General features: G+C 33.0%; 1 protein-coding gene across 1 annotated transcript in view; it reads left to right on the top strand.

Annotated features, from left to right (window-relative positions):
- Positions 1-999, top strand: part of LOC106682272 (esterase FE4) — an 18,778-nt gene extending 17,779 nt beyond the window's left edge. Inside the window, exons 9-10 of the mRNA XM_014423027.2 lie at positions 578-704; positions 781-999. Of these exons, the coding sequence (XP_014278513.1) occupies positions 578-704; positions 781-934 (281 nt within the window). The 3' untranslated portion in view covers positions 935-999. The remainder of the gene's footprint in view (positions 1-577; positions 705-780) is intronic.
- The last annotated feature ends 11,495 nt before the right edge of the window (positions 1,000-12,494 follow it).

Raw genomic sequence — 12,494 nt, forward strand, 5'->3', positions numbered from 1 at the left:
ATTCGACCATGTCATCAATGGATAAAAGTGAATAGATGGGTTCTAAGGAAAGGGAAAGTTCGTCAAGGTAAGGACCAATGTTTTCTATGGTTAAGGAATCAAGGCTTCGCCAACTAATTGTCTTTGGTATAAGCAAGGGAGTGGGAATGTTGTAGGAAATTCTAAGGATATAATGGTCAAAGTTGTTTATTAAAAAAAAAAAAGAAAGCTAAAACAGTAAAAATATTTTTTTATAATATTTAATTAAAAAAGTGACTGATAATTAATAGTAATTCAAAAAAACCAATATCGACAACAAACTGTGCGCACGTATTGAGTAACTATCAACTTCTTTTTTAAATCCCTCTGCCTAGCCATTTATGGCACTGGGGATGCGGCAGAAACTGTCAACTGTCAAATATGGCGTACCGGATACCACGCCTACTAAATAGTTTTTGTACTACATAAGCTGTTCCTTGACCGCCCGGACCATCTTCCTTTTATTAATTACGCGTCAATGAACGATCTTCTTATAAGTTTTATGATGCTAATTTAAGAACTAAGCCAAAGAAGATAATGAAGCTATTTCCTGTTTCAGGGGTGAGCCATGGAGACGACGCCCTCTACCTAACGGATACCCCTTTATTCAAAGAGCTCACTCTTGAGGCAGATATCGAAATGTCAAAAGAGATGGTGGACGTATGGTTGTCATTTGCTGCGAATGGGTGAGTGAAATATCATTATTGTTAGACTTAACCTTGTTTGTTGTTTACATTTTTTTTTTTTTTAAACTTTTCCTAGATCTTTGAGTCGAGAATGGATACCAGTCCAAGATAATTACCCGAAAATCACCTTAACCGATATCGAAGGACCTTCTATCAAGAAAACCGTTGTCGATGATGAGATTGGCGAGGAGAAGTTTTGGGACAGTATCTTCGCTACGATTTTTGGCTAAAATGTAAACTGAATCAGTTCCATAACGCATAACCAATGAATAAATAAAAACTGTATTCAAAAATACATTTAGATATGTTTATATCACTAACCTCGTAAACATTTGACGAATAAAATTCCTACCTCTGTGAAGTTGGCCCCCCATCCTCTAAATATATGAAACTTTTTTAGAGTTCTGATAATCCCAAAAGTTCGAGAGTTGTTAATTATTTACAGAAATAATCATGTTGTTTAAAACATAAAGATTGCCATTCAAAAATACTCGCAGCAACCACACGTTTTGTCCAACTTTGACACCCTTAACTCTTCTGATGCTGTATAGGTCTTCAAATGGACCTTTTTTTAAGCCAAAAAAATAATAAAATAAAAAAAAAAAACTTCTGTTATGAACTGTAGCACTTTGATTATAAAGAATAATTTTTAGAACTCTTAGGGGGGCTAACAGAATTCCCAAAAAACGACAAAAACATTTTACAAAAATTTTTGATCGAATAATATCATACTGAGTGGTGAAAATTAAAAGATATTTGAGTTCTGGAAGCTCCCCTAAGAATTCTAGAGTTCTCAATAATTTTAAGAAACATTTCTGTTGCTTAAGAGTCGAAAAAATACGCACAACTTTTGTCTACCTTTGACATCTTATAACTATAAACTTAAACACTTTGATTATTTGAGATAATTTTTAAAACTCTTAGGGGGCTATCAAAACTCTGAAAAATTTCAAATATTTCAATGATGAGGGAGGGGACACTTCAAAGAGATGAATAACCTTCATTGAGGAATCCTCTGGCACAAATTGATCCTATTCCTCGATTAGATGTAGAGGATGTCCCTGTGTACATGTTAATCCTTCATAATCTTAACCATTTTTGGAATTTTCGTTTGATTTTGCTGGTTCATAACAATAGCATGTGGTTATCTTTGGAGGATATTAATTTTTAACCGTATCCAGTTTTTCTCTACCTCATCTAATTTTGGAATTTCTTATGGAATATGGTAATTTTCACATTCATTCTGACAGCATATGGAATTTTAAGACGAAATCATATGGAACACTTTAATGATCCGACGTTTTCTGGAGGCTGCAAAAATTGTAGAGACATTTATATCGTCAATATAATATTGTCTTTCCTGTATTATCATCATGTCAGGTATTTGGGTTTACTGGAAATATTATGATAATGGATTATTATTGGAAAATGGATTATAAAACTATAAGGTTCAATACGTTCTTCTGTTGAAAAACATTAAAAACCGTGAAAAATTGTTTTCGGTTTCTGGAGATTTATGTTTTCAAAGCAGGAGAAGTCGAAAAAGTGTCTCATATAAATTCGTCTGAAATTTTTATTTATTGGATGAATCCGAAAACAAAAATGTATTTATTGAAATTTACAACTTTACAAAAAGTGATACAAGTAAATTTGATACATTTTTCACAACACATGAAAATCCTGGGATGAAACCACCCAATGGTGGTACTTCTAACATTGATTTAAAATAGAAGTTCCAGTGGCCATCTTCTTTCCAGGCGCCTCGGAGGATTATCAAGAATTGTTAAGGATGAGAGATTAAGAACTAATGAGTTTGGATGGGTAAGGATTTTGAAATTAAATGATGTATATCTATTTGGGCCAAATCTGCAAGTATGAGATGTTGAGGTCTCTGCATGAGTTTATTTGTGGCAAATAAGGAGCATCAAGAATTTAACGGAGGATTTTGGATTGCAAGGTTTATACGCAGGAGTAATCTGATGGTTTGCTGGAGTCCCAAAGCTTAATGCCGTATGTCCAAATAGGTCTGATTACCATAGTGTATAAGAGTTTTTGTAGTAAATGGGAAGTTTAGAGCGTTAAAAAAAAATACCCTATTCCATAAGAAAATTCAAAGTTATGTGCGTTAAAGGAAGTGAAAAAAATCAACAACAACCACAAAAGATAGACCAAACACCACTAGTATAACTCTGAGAAAATCTAATCAAACTTCCAAACGTTTTAGAGGTTAGGGGTGGTGAACATGTCCAGTAGAAAACCATATATGTGTAGTATAAAATATAAAGGTGGATCCACATGTTGGCCGCTCGCCACGAATCGGAGGCTTGTACAAATGCTCGGTAAACAAACAGCGGACCATCCACATGTCAGTGTTACTCAGAGAGGCAAGCATGGCGGACGTAGAAGAGGTTTCAGCTATTGCACTGGGATTATATTATTTTTATTACAAAAAAAGAAAATGAAAGGAAATTAAGTATAAATAAATAAGATTAAATATAAAACTTATCATAAAAAGTACCAACAAACACCTTTAACCTCCTAACAGCTCTCAGTTGCAACTAGAAAAAGAACAATGGTGGAGATGCTACACGAGCGCTCTCACGAACCCCTTTGATCTGTGTCCAAAAAACCGACTCTCGACGGATCGGCAACGAGCTTAGGCCAACTCGTACAAGCCACCCATCCACATGCTCGTACATCTCTGAGTTCGCCATGGCTTGCCCAACATGTAGAGACCCCTTAAAATATACTAAAATTTAAAATCCTTTGCTCTTTAGAAGAAGAGGAGGTGAATGGTGGATCTTCCAATACAACACCAATAGCTCAATACAAAACAAATATTAATAGCACTCAAGTTAATGACAATGACGAATACAAATTTAAAACTAATAATAATACCTAATGCTGGATCTACACGTTTGCCACTAGCCGCAAACGCAAAACTTGTACGAATGCTTGGCAAACAAAGGGAGCAACAAACGTCGACATCCAAAGGTTTGTATGTTCTTTTGACTGTTATCGGCTATTACATTACATTTACTCTATTTTTATTATAGAAAGGAAGAAAATAAAGACAAGCTAAACGAAAAGAAACGTTAACATCAGCAGTGCAGGTTGTGGATAATAAAAATTCGTATAATCAGTACTAAATTGCATAGAAATTCAACCTTCGTCCTAGAATTTTTATCAGAAACTTTTTAATTTAGTTAACTAGACATTTAATCTCTTCAAAAAATTATATTAGTACTGTGTTAAATAAAAAATAAACTGTTAAAGTTAATTAATAAGATTGAAATAAATTATTTAGACCAAATAGATAGAATTTTAAAATATGCAATCTTAAACAGAAATTAATTATTGAATCCGATGGTTTGAGAAATACTTTAGTTAATTAAAACACGGAGAGCACAAATAAATACACAAATAATCAAAACTTATTTATTTGTGCCTACGTTTCGACCTGAATTTCAGGTCTTCGTCAGGGCTAAAAAAACAAAAAAGAGATAACATAACTGAGAAAAACATAAATATAATGGAACTAATAATTAAATATGTAGGAAAATATGTTTGTTTATTAATTTCCTTTTCCCTTTTCTTTATTTATTTTTTTTTGTTGTATCTCTGAGTTATGGTTGTTTTCTCTTTTCTGTTTTCTCAGCCCTGATGAAGGCCTGAAATTGAGATCGAAACGTCGGCACAAATAAATACGTTTTGGATATTTGTGAATTCTTTGCTGACCGCACCCCCCCCCCCAACTCCTCATACATAGTTTTAGAACTGCCAATAGATGAATATTTTTGCTCTCCGTATTTAAATTAATTAAACAATTTAAATTCTCCCAACCGGATTCAATAATTAAGTCTTAAAGATTCTTTCGATTCGGTTTAAATACATTGTTTCAAATCTGGTTAATTAACTTTAGCAGTTTATTTTTTATAACAACATGGCACAAATATAGATTTATAAAGACATTTAGACATTAGACTTACCACACTCCCGACCATATTCTCCTCATATTAATTTACGTTTTATAGGTAAACACCTCATCATTCTAAAACAGTGCAAACTGAAAACAAGACAAGCGTGTGGATGGAGTACACGCGCCCTTCGTTACCAAAAACCAACACTCGACGGATCGGCTTCAAATTCAGGCCAGCTTGTACCAGGCAATCCAAATAACCCTTTCACACCATTGTTTGGTGAATGTGTACTTTAAAAAACAGGTATTTTATAAATGTTTGAATAGTTTTTTTTTATGACTTGATAACTTCCTTAACATATAGATGAAAAAACTGAACCTAAAGAGTTGTGAAGTCCGGATGAAATTTTATAAAAATATAACAAATAATTTTTTCTCCCTCCCCTAAGAAGTTGTTATAGCAACGCGATCGAGATAAAGATATTTGGAGAAGTAGCCCAGAGGACTGAGGACAATATTAAGATATATGCGCTCACCGGATGACAGCCATCTTCCACTTTGTGCCACCAATTGTCCCATCTATCGCTGACCTTTCCTCTTCGGCCAATGTTGTCAATGCCTTCTAGTTTATCTCATCTCGTGGATCGGCAGGTGACTGAATGTTCAAACAGTTATCTAAATTTATAGAAATGAAGTCACTTAGGCGATCCAATAGTTGAGGTACCTGCGAGCTCTGCTTATACATTGTGCTCATGTTTGAGATTGTATATTTTAAAATTTTATCGATTCGGTATATATGCATTGTTTCAAATCATATTTATTAACTTTAGCAGTTTATTTTGGATTTAACATAGGAAAAATATATATTTATAAAGATAATTAATTTAACAAGTTTTTGATAAACATTTTAGAAGGAAGGTTGAATTTATAGGTAATGTAGTTCTTTTTATGGGAATTATTATCATCCATTAGCATATCGATATTTTCTTCCTTTTTACAATGGAAATCGAATGTAATGATTAATAAAAGGAAAAGAACAAAACAAACGTGTGTATACCGGCGTTTGTAGATTCTTTGTTTACCAAGGCTTTGGGTAAACTTACCACCGCAACGCTCACTCCCTGTTCCATTTCGTCAACTGTTCCGATAAACTCCTCGTCCATGCTACCATTAAAAACCGACACAGCTCCCCATACCCTAGCTCCCCATATACCACGAAGGGCCCACCCCTCACTCAGCACTCCTGGTCACACAAACTATCCATTGCAAGCTTCTGATCCAAAACTTCATTACGAAAATCCAATGGAAATTCCTCTATCCTTACATCCTTCTTGAAAGATCTTCAAGAGACCATCAAACCCCTGCTTAACCATCTAACACGAGTCCCATCCGAAATCCCGTTTAATTTCACACGATAAGCTCAAGGTCCCTGGCAAGACTGTTATGGAATGCCAATGGTCTATCAAATCACCATGAAGAGCACATTGACATCGCCCTACTGCCTGAAACTCATTTCACTCAACGGACACACCTTTACAAAAGTGACAACACTTCCTATACTGGTTCTTGCATCCTTATCCTTAAATCCTTATTCTTCCCAATCCAATTACCCTCGGTAATCATTTCGACTCACCCTTTCCATGTTACATTTTCAACCTGCCACAGCATATTCGTATCTTAATAAGGGGAAAGCACAGAGCAAGGTCGAAGTAGCATAGGACTAGATATCCAACTGACGAAACGTATTACAACAAATTGACTTACAAACTTAAAGAATAATTTAGAAAATTCAAAATTTACTTAACTTTACAGAAAATCTTACAACTAATGACAAATCATTATGGAGAACCACCAAACAGCTGCTGAATTTCAAAGATTCCGAATCCCAAATCTGGACCAGAACTGACGAACAAAAATTGTAAACCTTCAGACAATACCTTTCTAAAACCCAATTCACCTTGAATGTATTGAAGCAGAACCAAATATTCCAATCCAAATGATCCTGCCGCCTAAAGCATTTGATCCTTCAGAAATATCCAGCATCATTCATAGGTTACCCCAAAGCTCCCTGATACGACCTAATAACATCCCATATCCTAAAACATCGTCCTCGAAAAACCATACTATTCGTCACCTGCATATATTACGCCGTTCCCCGTAACACATATTTTCCGGACTCATGGAAATTATCTATAGTCAAAATGATACCCCAGAAGCCGCCAGAATACACATCCTCTTACAGTCCTACCTCTCTATTACCGATCATGGGCAAAATCCTCGAAAAACTCATTTTGAAACGCCTATACTCCATCCTAGATTCCAATCATATAACCCCAGATTACCAGTCATCGTGTGGTGGACGTTGTTTCGTCTCAATCAATGTATAAGCAGAGCCCGCAGGTACCTCAACTATTGGATCGTCTAAGTGACTTCATTTATATACATTTAGATAACTGTTTGAACATTCAGTCACCTGCCGATCCACGAGATGAGATAAACTAGAAGGCATTGACAACATTGGGCGAAGAGGAAAGGTCAGCGATAGATGGGACAATTGGTGGCACAAAGTGGAAGATGGCTGTCATCCGGTGAGCGCATATATCTTAATATTGTCCTCAGTCCTCTGGGCTACTTCTCCAAATATCTTTATCTCGATTGCGTTGCTATAACAACTTCTTAGGGGAGGGAGTTCAAATATGATTTGAAACAATGTATATATACCGAATCGATAAAATTTTAAAATATACAATCTTAAAAGTTAATTTTTGAATCCGAAGGATGGGGAAATTTAAATTCTTTAAGCAATTAAAATTATGTTGTGGTGTAAAATTGGTTGGTAAAAAATACATAAATATACAAAATCTTATTTATTTATACCTACGTTTCGAACTGAATTTCAGGCCTTCATCTGTAAAAACAACCATAACTCAGAGAAACACAAAAATAGAGGAAAATTTGTTCATGATTTTTCTTTATTTTTATGTTTCTAGAGTAAATCGAACGTAATAACCAGAAAAAATCAAAAGAACAAAACAAGCGTGTGTTGGCATGCATTTGTATAAGTGTTGGTTTGCGGCAAGTGGCGAGCTTGTAATCTGTCCGAGGAGAAGATGCTTGCGGGTGCGGTCAAAATGAAACACAAATAAGTTGATGTAACTTATTTAATCGTGTCAATATTTCGGCTAGAGTATAAAAAATAAAATATAAACAGAATAACATAAAGTGAATAATTTTACAGAATAGAATTCATAAAATGATTTTTTTTTTATTATTTATTTATTGTAATTTACAACTGTACAAAATAATACAATAAGTAAATATGTTGTATGTTTCATATACACTTGAAAATCTTGGGAAGGAACCACCCATTGGTGGTACTTCAAACATTAATTTAAACTAGAAGGTCCCGTGGCCATCTTCTTTTCAGACGCCTCGGAGGATTATCAGGGATTGTTAAGGATGAAAGATTAAGAATTAATGGGTTAGGATGGTTAAGGAGTTTGGAATAAAAAGACGCATATCTGTTTTGGGTCAAATCTGCAACGAATGGGATGTTAAGGTCTTTATGAATGAGTTTATTTGTGACGTAATAAGGAGCATCAAGGATTCATAAAATGAAGTGATGAAAGAAGTGGAAAATAAAATGTATAGATAGGTAATTGAAAAAGTGGGTAAAATAACATAATTAAGGAAATGAAGTAAAAATGAAGTGATATAATGCAAAGGAGTATGAACATATTAGTTATTAATAATTAAAAAAATAAAATATGGAAAGAAAAAGAAAATTGAGAGAAAGAAAATACATGTAACCATAATAATTGATAAAGAGGCAAAATATAAGTAAAATGTAACAAAAGAAAAGAATAGAAGGAAAAAAAAATTATTTTGAAAACAACAATAACAATATATTGAACATAACTAATAACGTGGGTAAGGAAAATGGATAAAAGAAGGGGTGTAAAATAAAGAAAGGGGGAAAAAAGAGAATAAAACGAACCTGTTAGCTTGGAAACCAAATCTTATGTAAAAATGGAAACCAAATATTATGTAAAAATGGAAACCAAATCTTATGTAAAAATGGAAACCAAATCTTACGTTAAATTGTAAATCTGTCATTGGGTAGCCTTATTTGTTTTGTTTTTGTATTCGTCATTGTTATTAACTTGCGTGCTATTATTTGTTTTGTATTGAGCTATTGGTGATGTATTGAAAGATCCAAAGAGAGGGACTCCTCCTTCCTCTTCTAAAGAGAGAGAGCCTTTTAAATTTTGGAGTAATTGTATATTATTACATATATAGGGCGGTTTACTGCACATGCTCACCACCCCTACTGGTATTTGGTGTGGGAACAAGTCCGGCAAGTTGGCCTAGTGGTCATTTTTGCCAACCCTTGGCGGCTACCTAGGTTGCCTCTGCATACTAACCCCAAGGTGGGAGTGTCAAAATTCATTCTTCGGGACCGCCGAAGAATGAATGTTTAACTGCCCCAGGTGGGAATTAAACCACAACGTTCCGAACCGTCACTTCCCTGAAAGCTCACCCCCTAACCTCCACGTTTTTGGAAGTTTGATTAGATTTTCCAAAGGTTGGAGAAATTCTTTAATCAATTAAAGCCCGAAAAGCACAAACATTTATTTGTTGGCAGTTCTAAATAATGCAAACTGAAATCAAACACGAGGATGCAGCACAAGCGCCCTTTGACTTGTGCCCAAAAACTGACACTCAAGGGGTCGAAATTCGGCCCAACTTGTACCAGCCAATCCAAATTATCTTTCCAGATGCTTGCGTACCCGCGAATTGCCATTGTGTAGCGGCTGGCACCCACGCTACGCTACTGTTCGAATTTACTGGATATTGATATTGGCTTTATTATCATTCACAGAATGTTTTAAAACTAATTCATGAAATAAATTTCAAAAAATTGTTTTTCGAGAGGTTTATCGAAACCTCAGCAGACGCGGAACGGCAGGGAAGCGGACAGCGGTGGAGGGGAGAGGATTGGAACCAGAACGAGATGCTGTTCCTCCTGGTGTACTTCACAGCCCTGGTCGCCTCCTCCCCCATCATCTCCAAGTTCACAGGTAACAACTCAGCTCTGAGAGCAAACCATTACAAAGTTTACTATAGCCATTTTTACTTAGAACAATCCAGTAATAACCAGTTCTGATTATTTTAATAAAACGGGAGTTACAATAGATTATGAAAATGACAAAATAATTATTTAGATTTATTTAATATCAACTCATTCAAATGAAGAGAGCCTGCGTTTGGACAGTCCTGGCAAATAAACTTGAACTAATTTATACATTACAACCAAGTTACAAAATCATGATGTTTTGTTTATATAAAATAATTTGTATCCAAGTTAAGTCTCAAAGATTCTTATTCATGTTACTGATACATTTGCGCTAATTTCTAAATACAACAATAAAAATTCTTCTTATATATCATTAAAAGTTGTTTCAAACCAGGTCATTCTGGATAAAGTTCAATCATCTTCCCAGTTCTTTAACACTGGTTTTGGTAATTGTTTCATAAATAAATAATTTGTATTCAAGTCTCAAACATTCTTCATTATTACTTTAACGTTGGGCCAACATGGCCCTCCTCAAGAACAATCTATTAAATAACATATTTTGTCATACAATATAAATTTTATTTAACAATTTTAATAACCAATGGAAAAGAAGCGAGAAGATTATATAAGTAAGATTGAACTGAATCCAGAACAACATGGTTCAAAACAGCTTTTTATGATATAAAAGAATTTTTATTGTTTTATATATATATATATATATAGTTGACCGTATTACTTAAATATAAGAAGATGGTGAAGGTTTGGGTCAAAAAGAACAAATCGTTTTTAACTGTTTAATGTTTGACATTTCGCCCCACTTTGCAGGGCTTCATCAGGGCTAAAAAGATACAAAAAACAACCAAGAACATTACAAAAATAAGATAAATTAAGGTAGGATAAATATTATGTAAAAATTAAGTGATAAGAAAATTATATATAAATAAAAAGAAGGAAGGCATAAAATAGTATTAGCATAAAATAGTATTAATATAAAATAAACTTCAATAAACAATGATAAGAGTTAAAAATTACGTAACAATGGTAAGAATAAAAATTAAAAAATTACGTAAAATATATAGTTAAAAAAGTACAGGAGACATATATAAAAAAAAAAACAACAGAAAAGTAGATGCAGGAATACAGAATTTAAACACACTAACAGACGGAAAATAAAGAAGAAAGTTGAGATTAAATAAAGGTTGTGAAAGAATAAATATAAATAAATTTTTATTGTTGTATTTTAAAATTAGCCCAAATGTATTGATTGGTATATGAATAATATGAATAAAAATGTTTTATGCTTAACTGGGATACAAATTATTTTATATAAACAAAAGATTATGATTTTATAATCTGGTTGTAATGTATAAATGAGTTCAAGTTTATTTGTTGTTTGTTAAAATTATTAAAAATGATTGTATAATAAAAGGTGTTATTTAATATATTGTCCTTGAGGATAGCCAAAACTTTGGACATTTAAATTAATGGTAAAGAATCTTTAAGACTTACCTTGGACTTTATTTAAAGAAGTGAGAAGATTATATGTGGATATCATAATCTTTTTCAGTCCGAAGTAACATTAATTCAAAATGTTAAGATTAGTACTGAAAACATAATTTAGGAGTTTCCATATTACAACACTAATTTGTCAAATACTGATTTTTTGTCTAAGGAATTAATTTTACACTAAAACAATGGCCTATAATTATTGTTTCTTCACTCTAGTGAAAATTAGTACTCCATTAGAAAGTGTACAAATTATTATAGTTTGAATGGAAAATTTTTTTCTTCCATGTTACGTTTTACAGGGTCAAATTTGGTTTGCTTACATGTGGAAACGTATTTTTCTAGACATATTATATTTCGAAGATGGATCAGATAATTTAACCCAAAAATGGTCCAGTACCACCCCACTTCCGCTTACTTATCATTAATTAATTAATTGAGCTATGTACCTGGCAGACTTTTTTATTTATCTTGTCAATATGATATATAATTAATTGTAACAATATGGTATGGGCAGAGGTCTAGAAAGCTACATAAAATAGCAGAAAAAACTAATTATGAGTAACCACCACCTTCACAATACGTTATAGGGCTGAATGAAAACAATATACTAAATTTGTAAACTACGATAAAACTATAACAATATAGACAGAAAGTTATATAAAAAATGAACAATGTACACTAAATAAATAGAACAATTATTAATTACAAGTAGAGTTATGAATGAATTTATGTACTTCATTCATTACTCCACTCTTCATTTATTGATTTGAAATACATGTTTAAGAATATTGGAAGATCATTGATTAACTGTGTGTAGTGAATAGAAGATGGTCCATCAGGGCTAAAGAAGATACAAATTACTTAAATAAAGTAACACAGAAAGAGAATAAGATAATAGGAAATAAAAGTAAACTAAGGTATGCTTAAAAGCAATGTAAAATATATGAATGAACATTTATATAAAAATGAACAAAGGAAATTAAAGAAAATAAAAATAACTTGTAAATTGAAAACTATAAATAAACTAGAATTACAGAAAATTATCTCTCTATTATTTAAATATGAAAGGAATATGGTCCATGAGCAGTCAAAAAAACTCAAATAGTAGAACTACACTATTTTAATGAGCCAACGTTTCGCCCCACGTTGCAGGGCTTCTTCAGGGCTAAAAAAGATACAAACATATAGTTACAAAAGGAAAACAAAAACATAAGTGTAAAATAACAGGGGTATAAAATGTAAAAATATAAGATGTATGATCTTCCAATATCTTACTTTTTTACAT

Source organism: Halyomorpha halys, unplaced genomic scaffold (assembly GCF_000696795.3).
Source record: "Halyomorpha halys isolate HHAL.00 unplaced genomic scaffold, Hhal_1.1 Scaffold399.1, whole genome shotgun sequence".
NCBI lineage: Eukaryota > Metazoa > Arthropoda > Insecta > Hemiptera > Pentatomidae > Halyomorpha > Halyomorpha halys.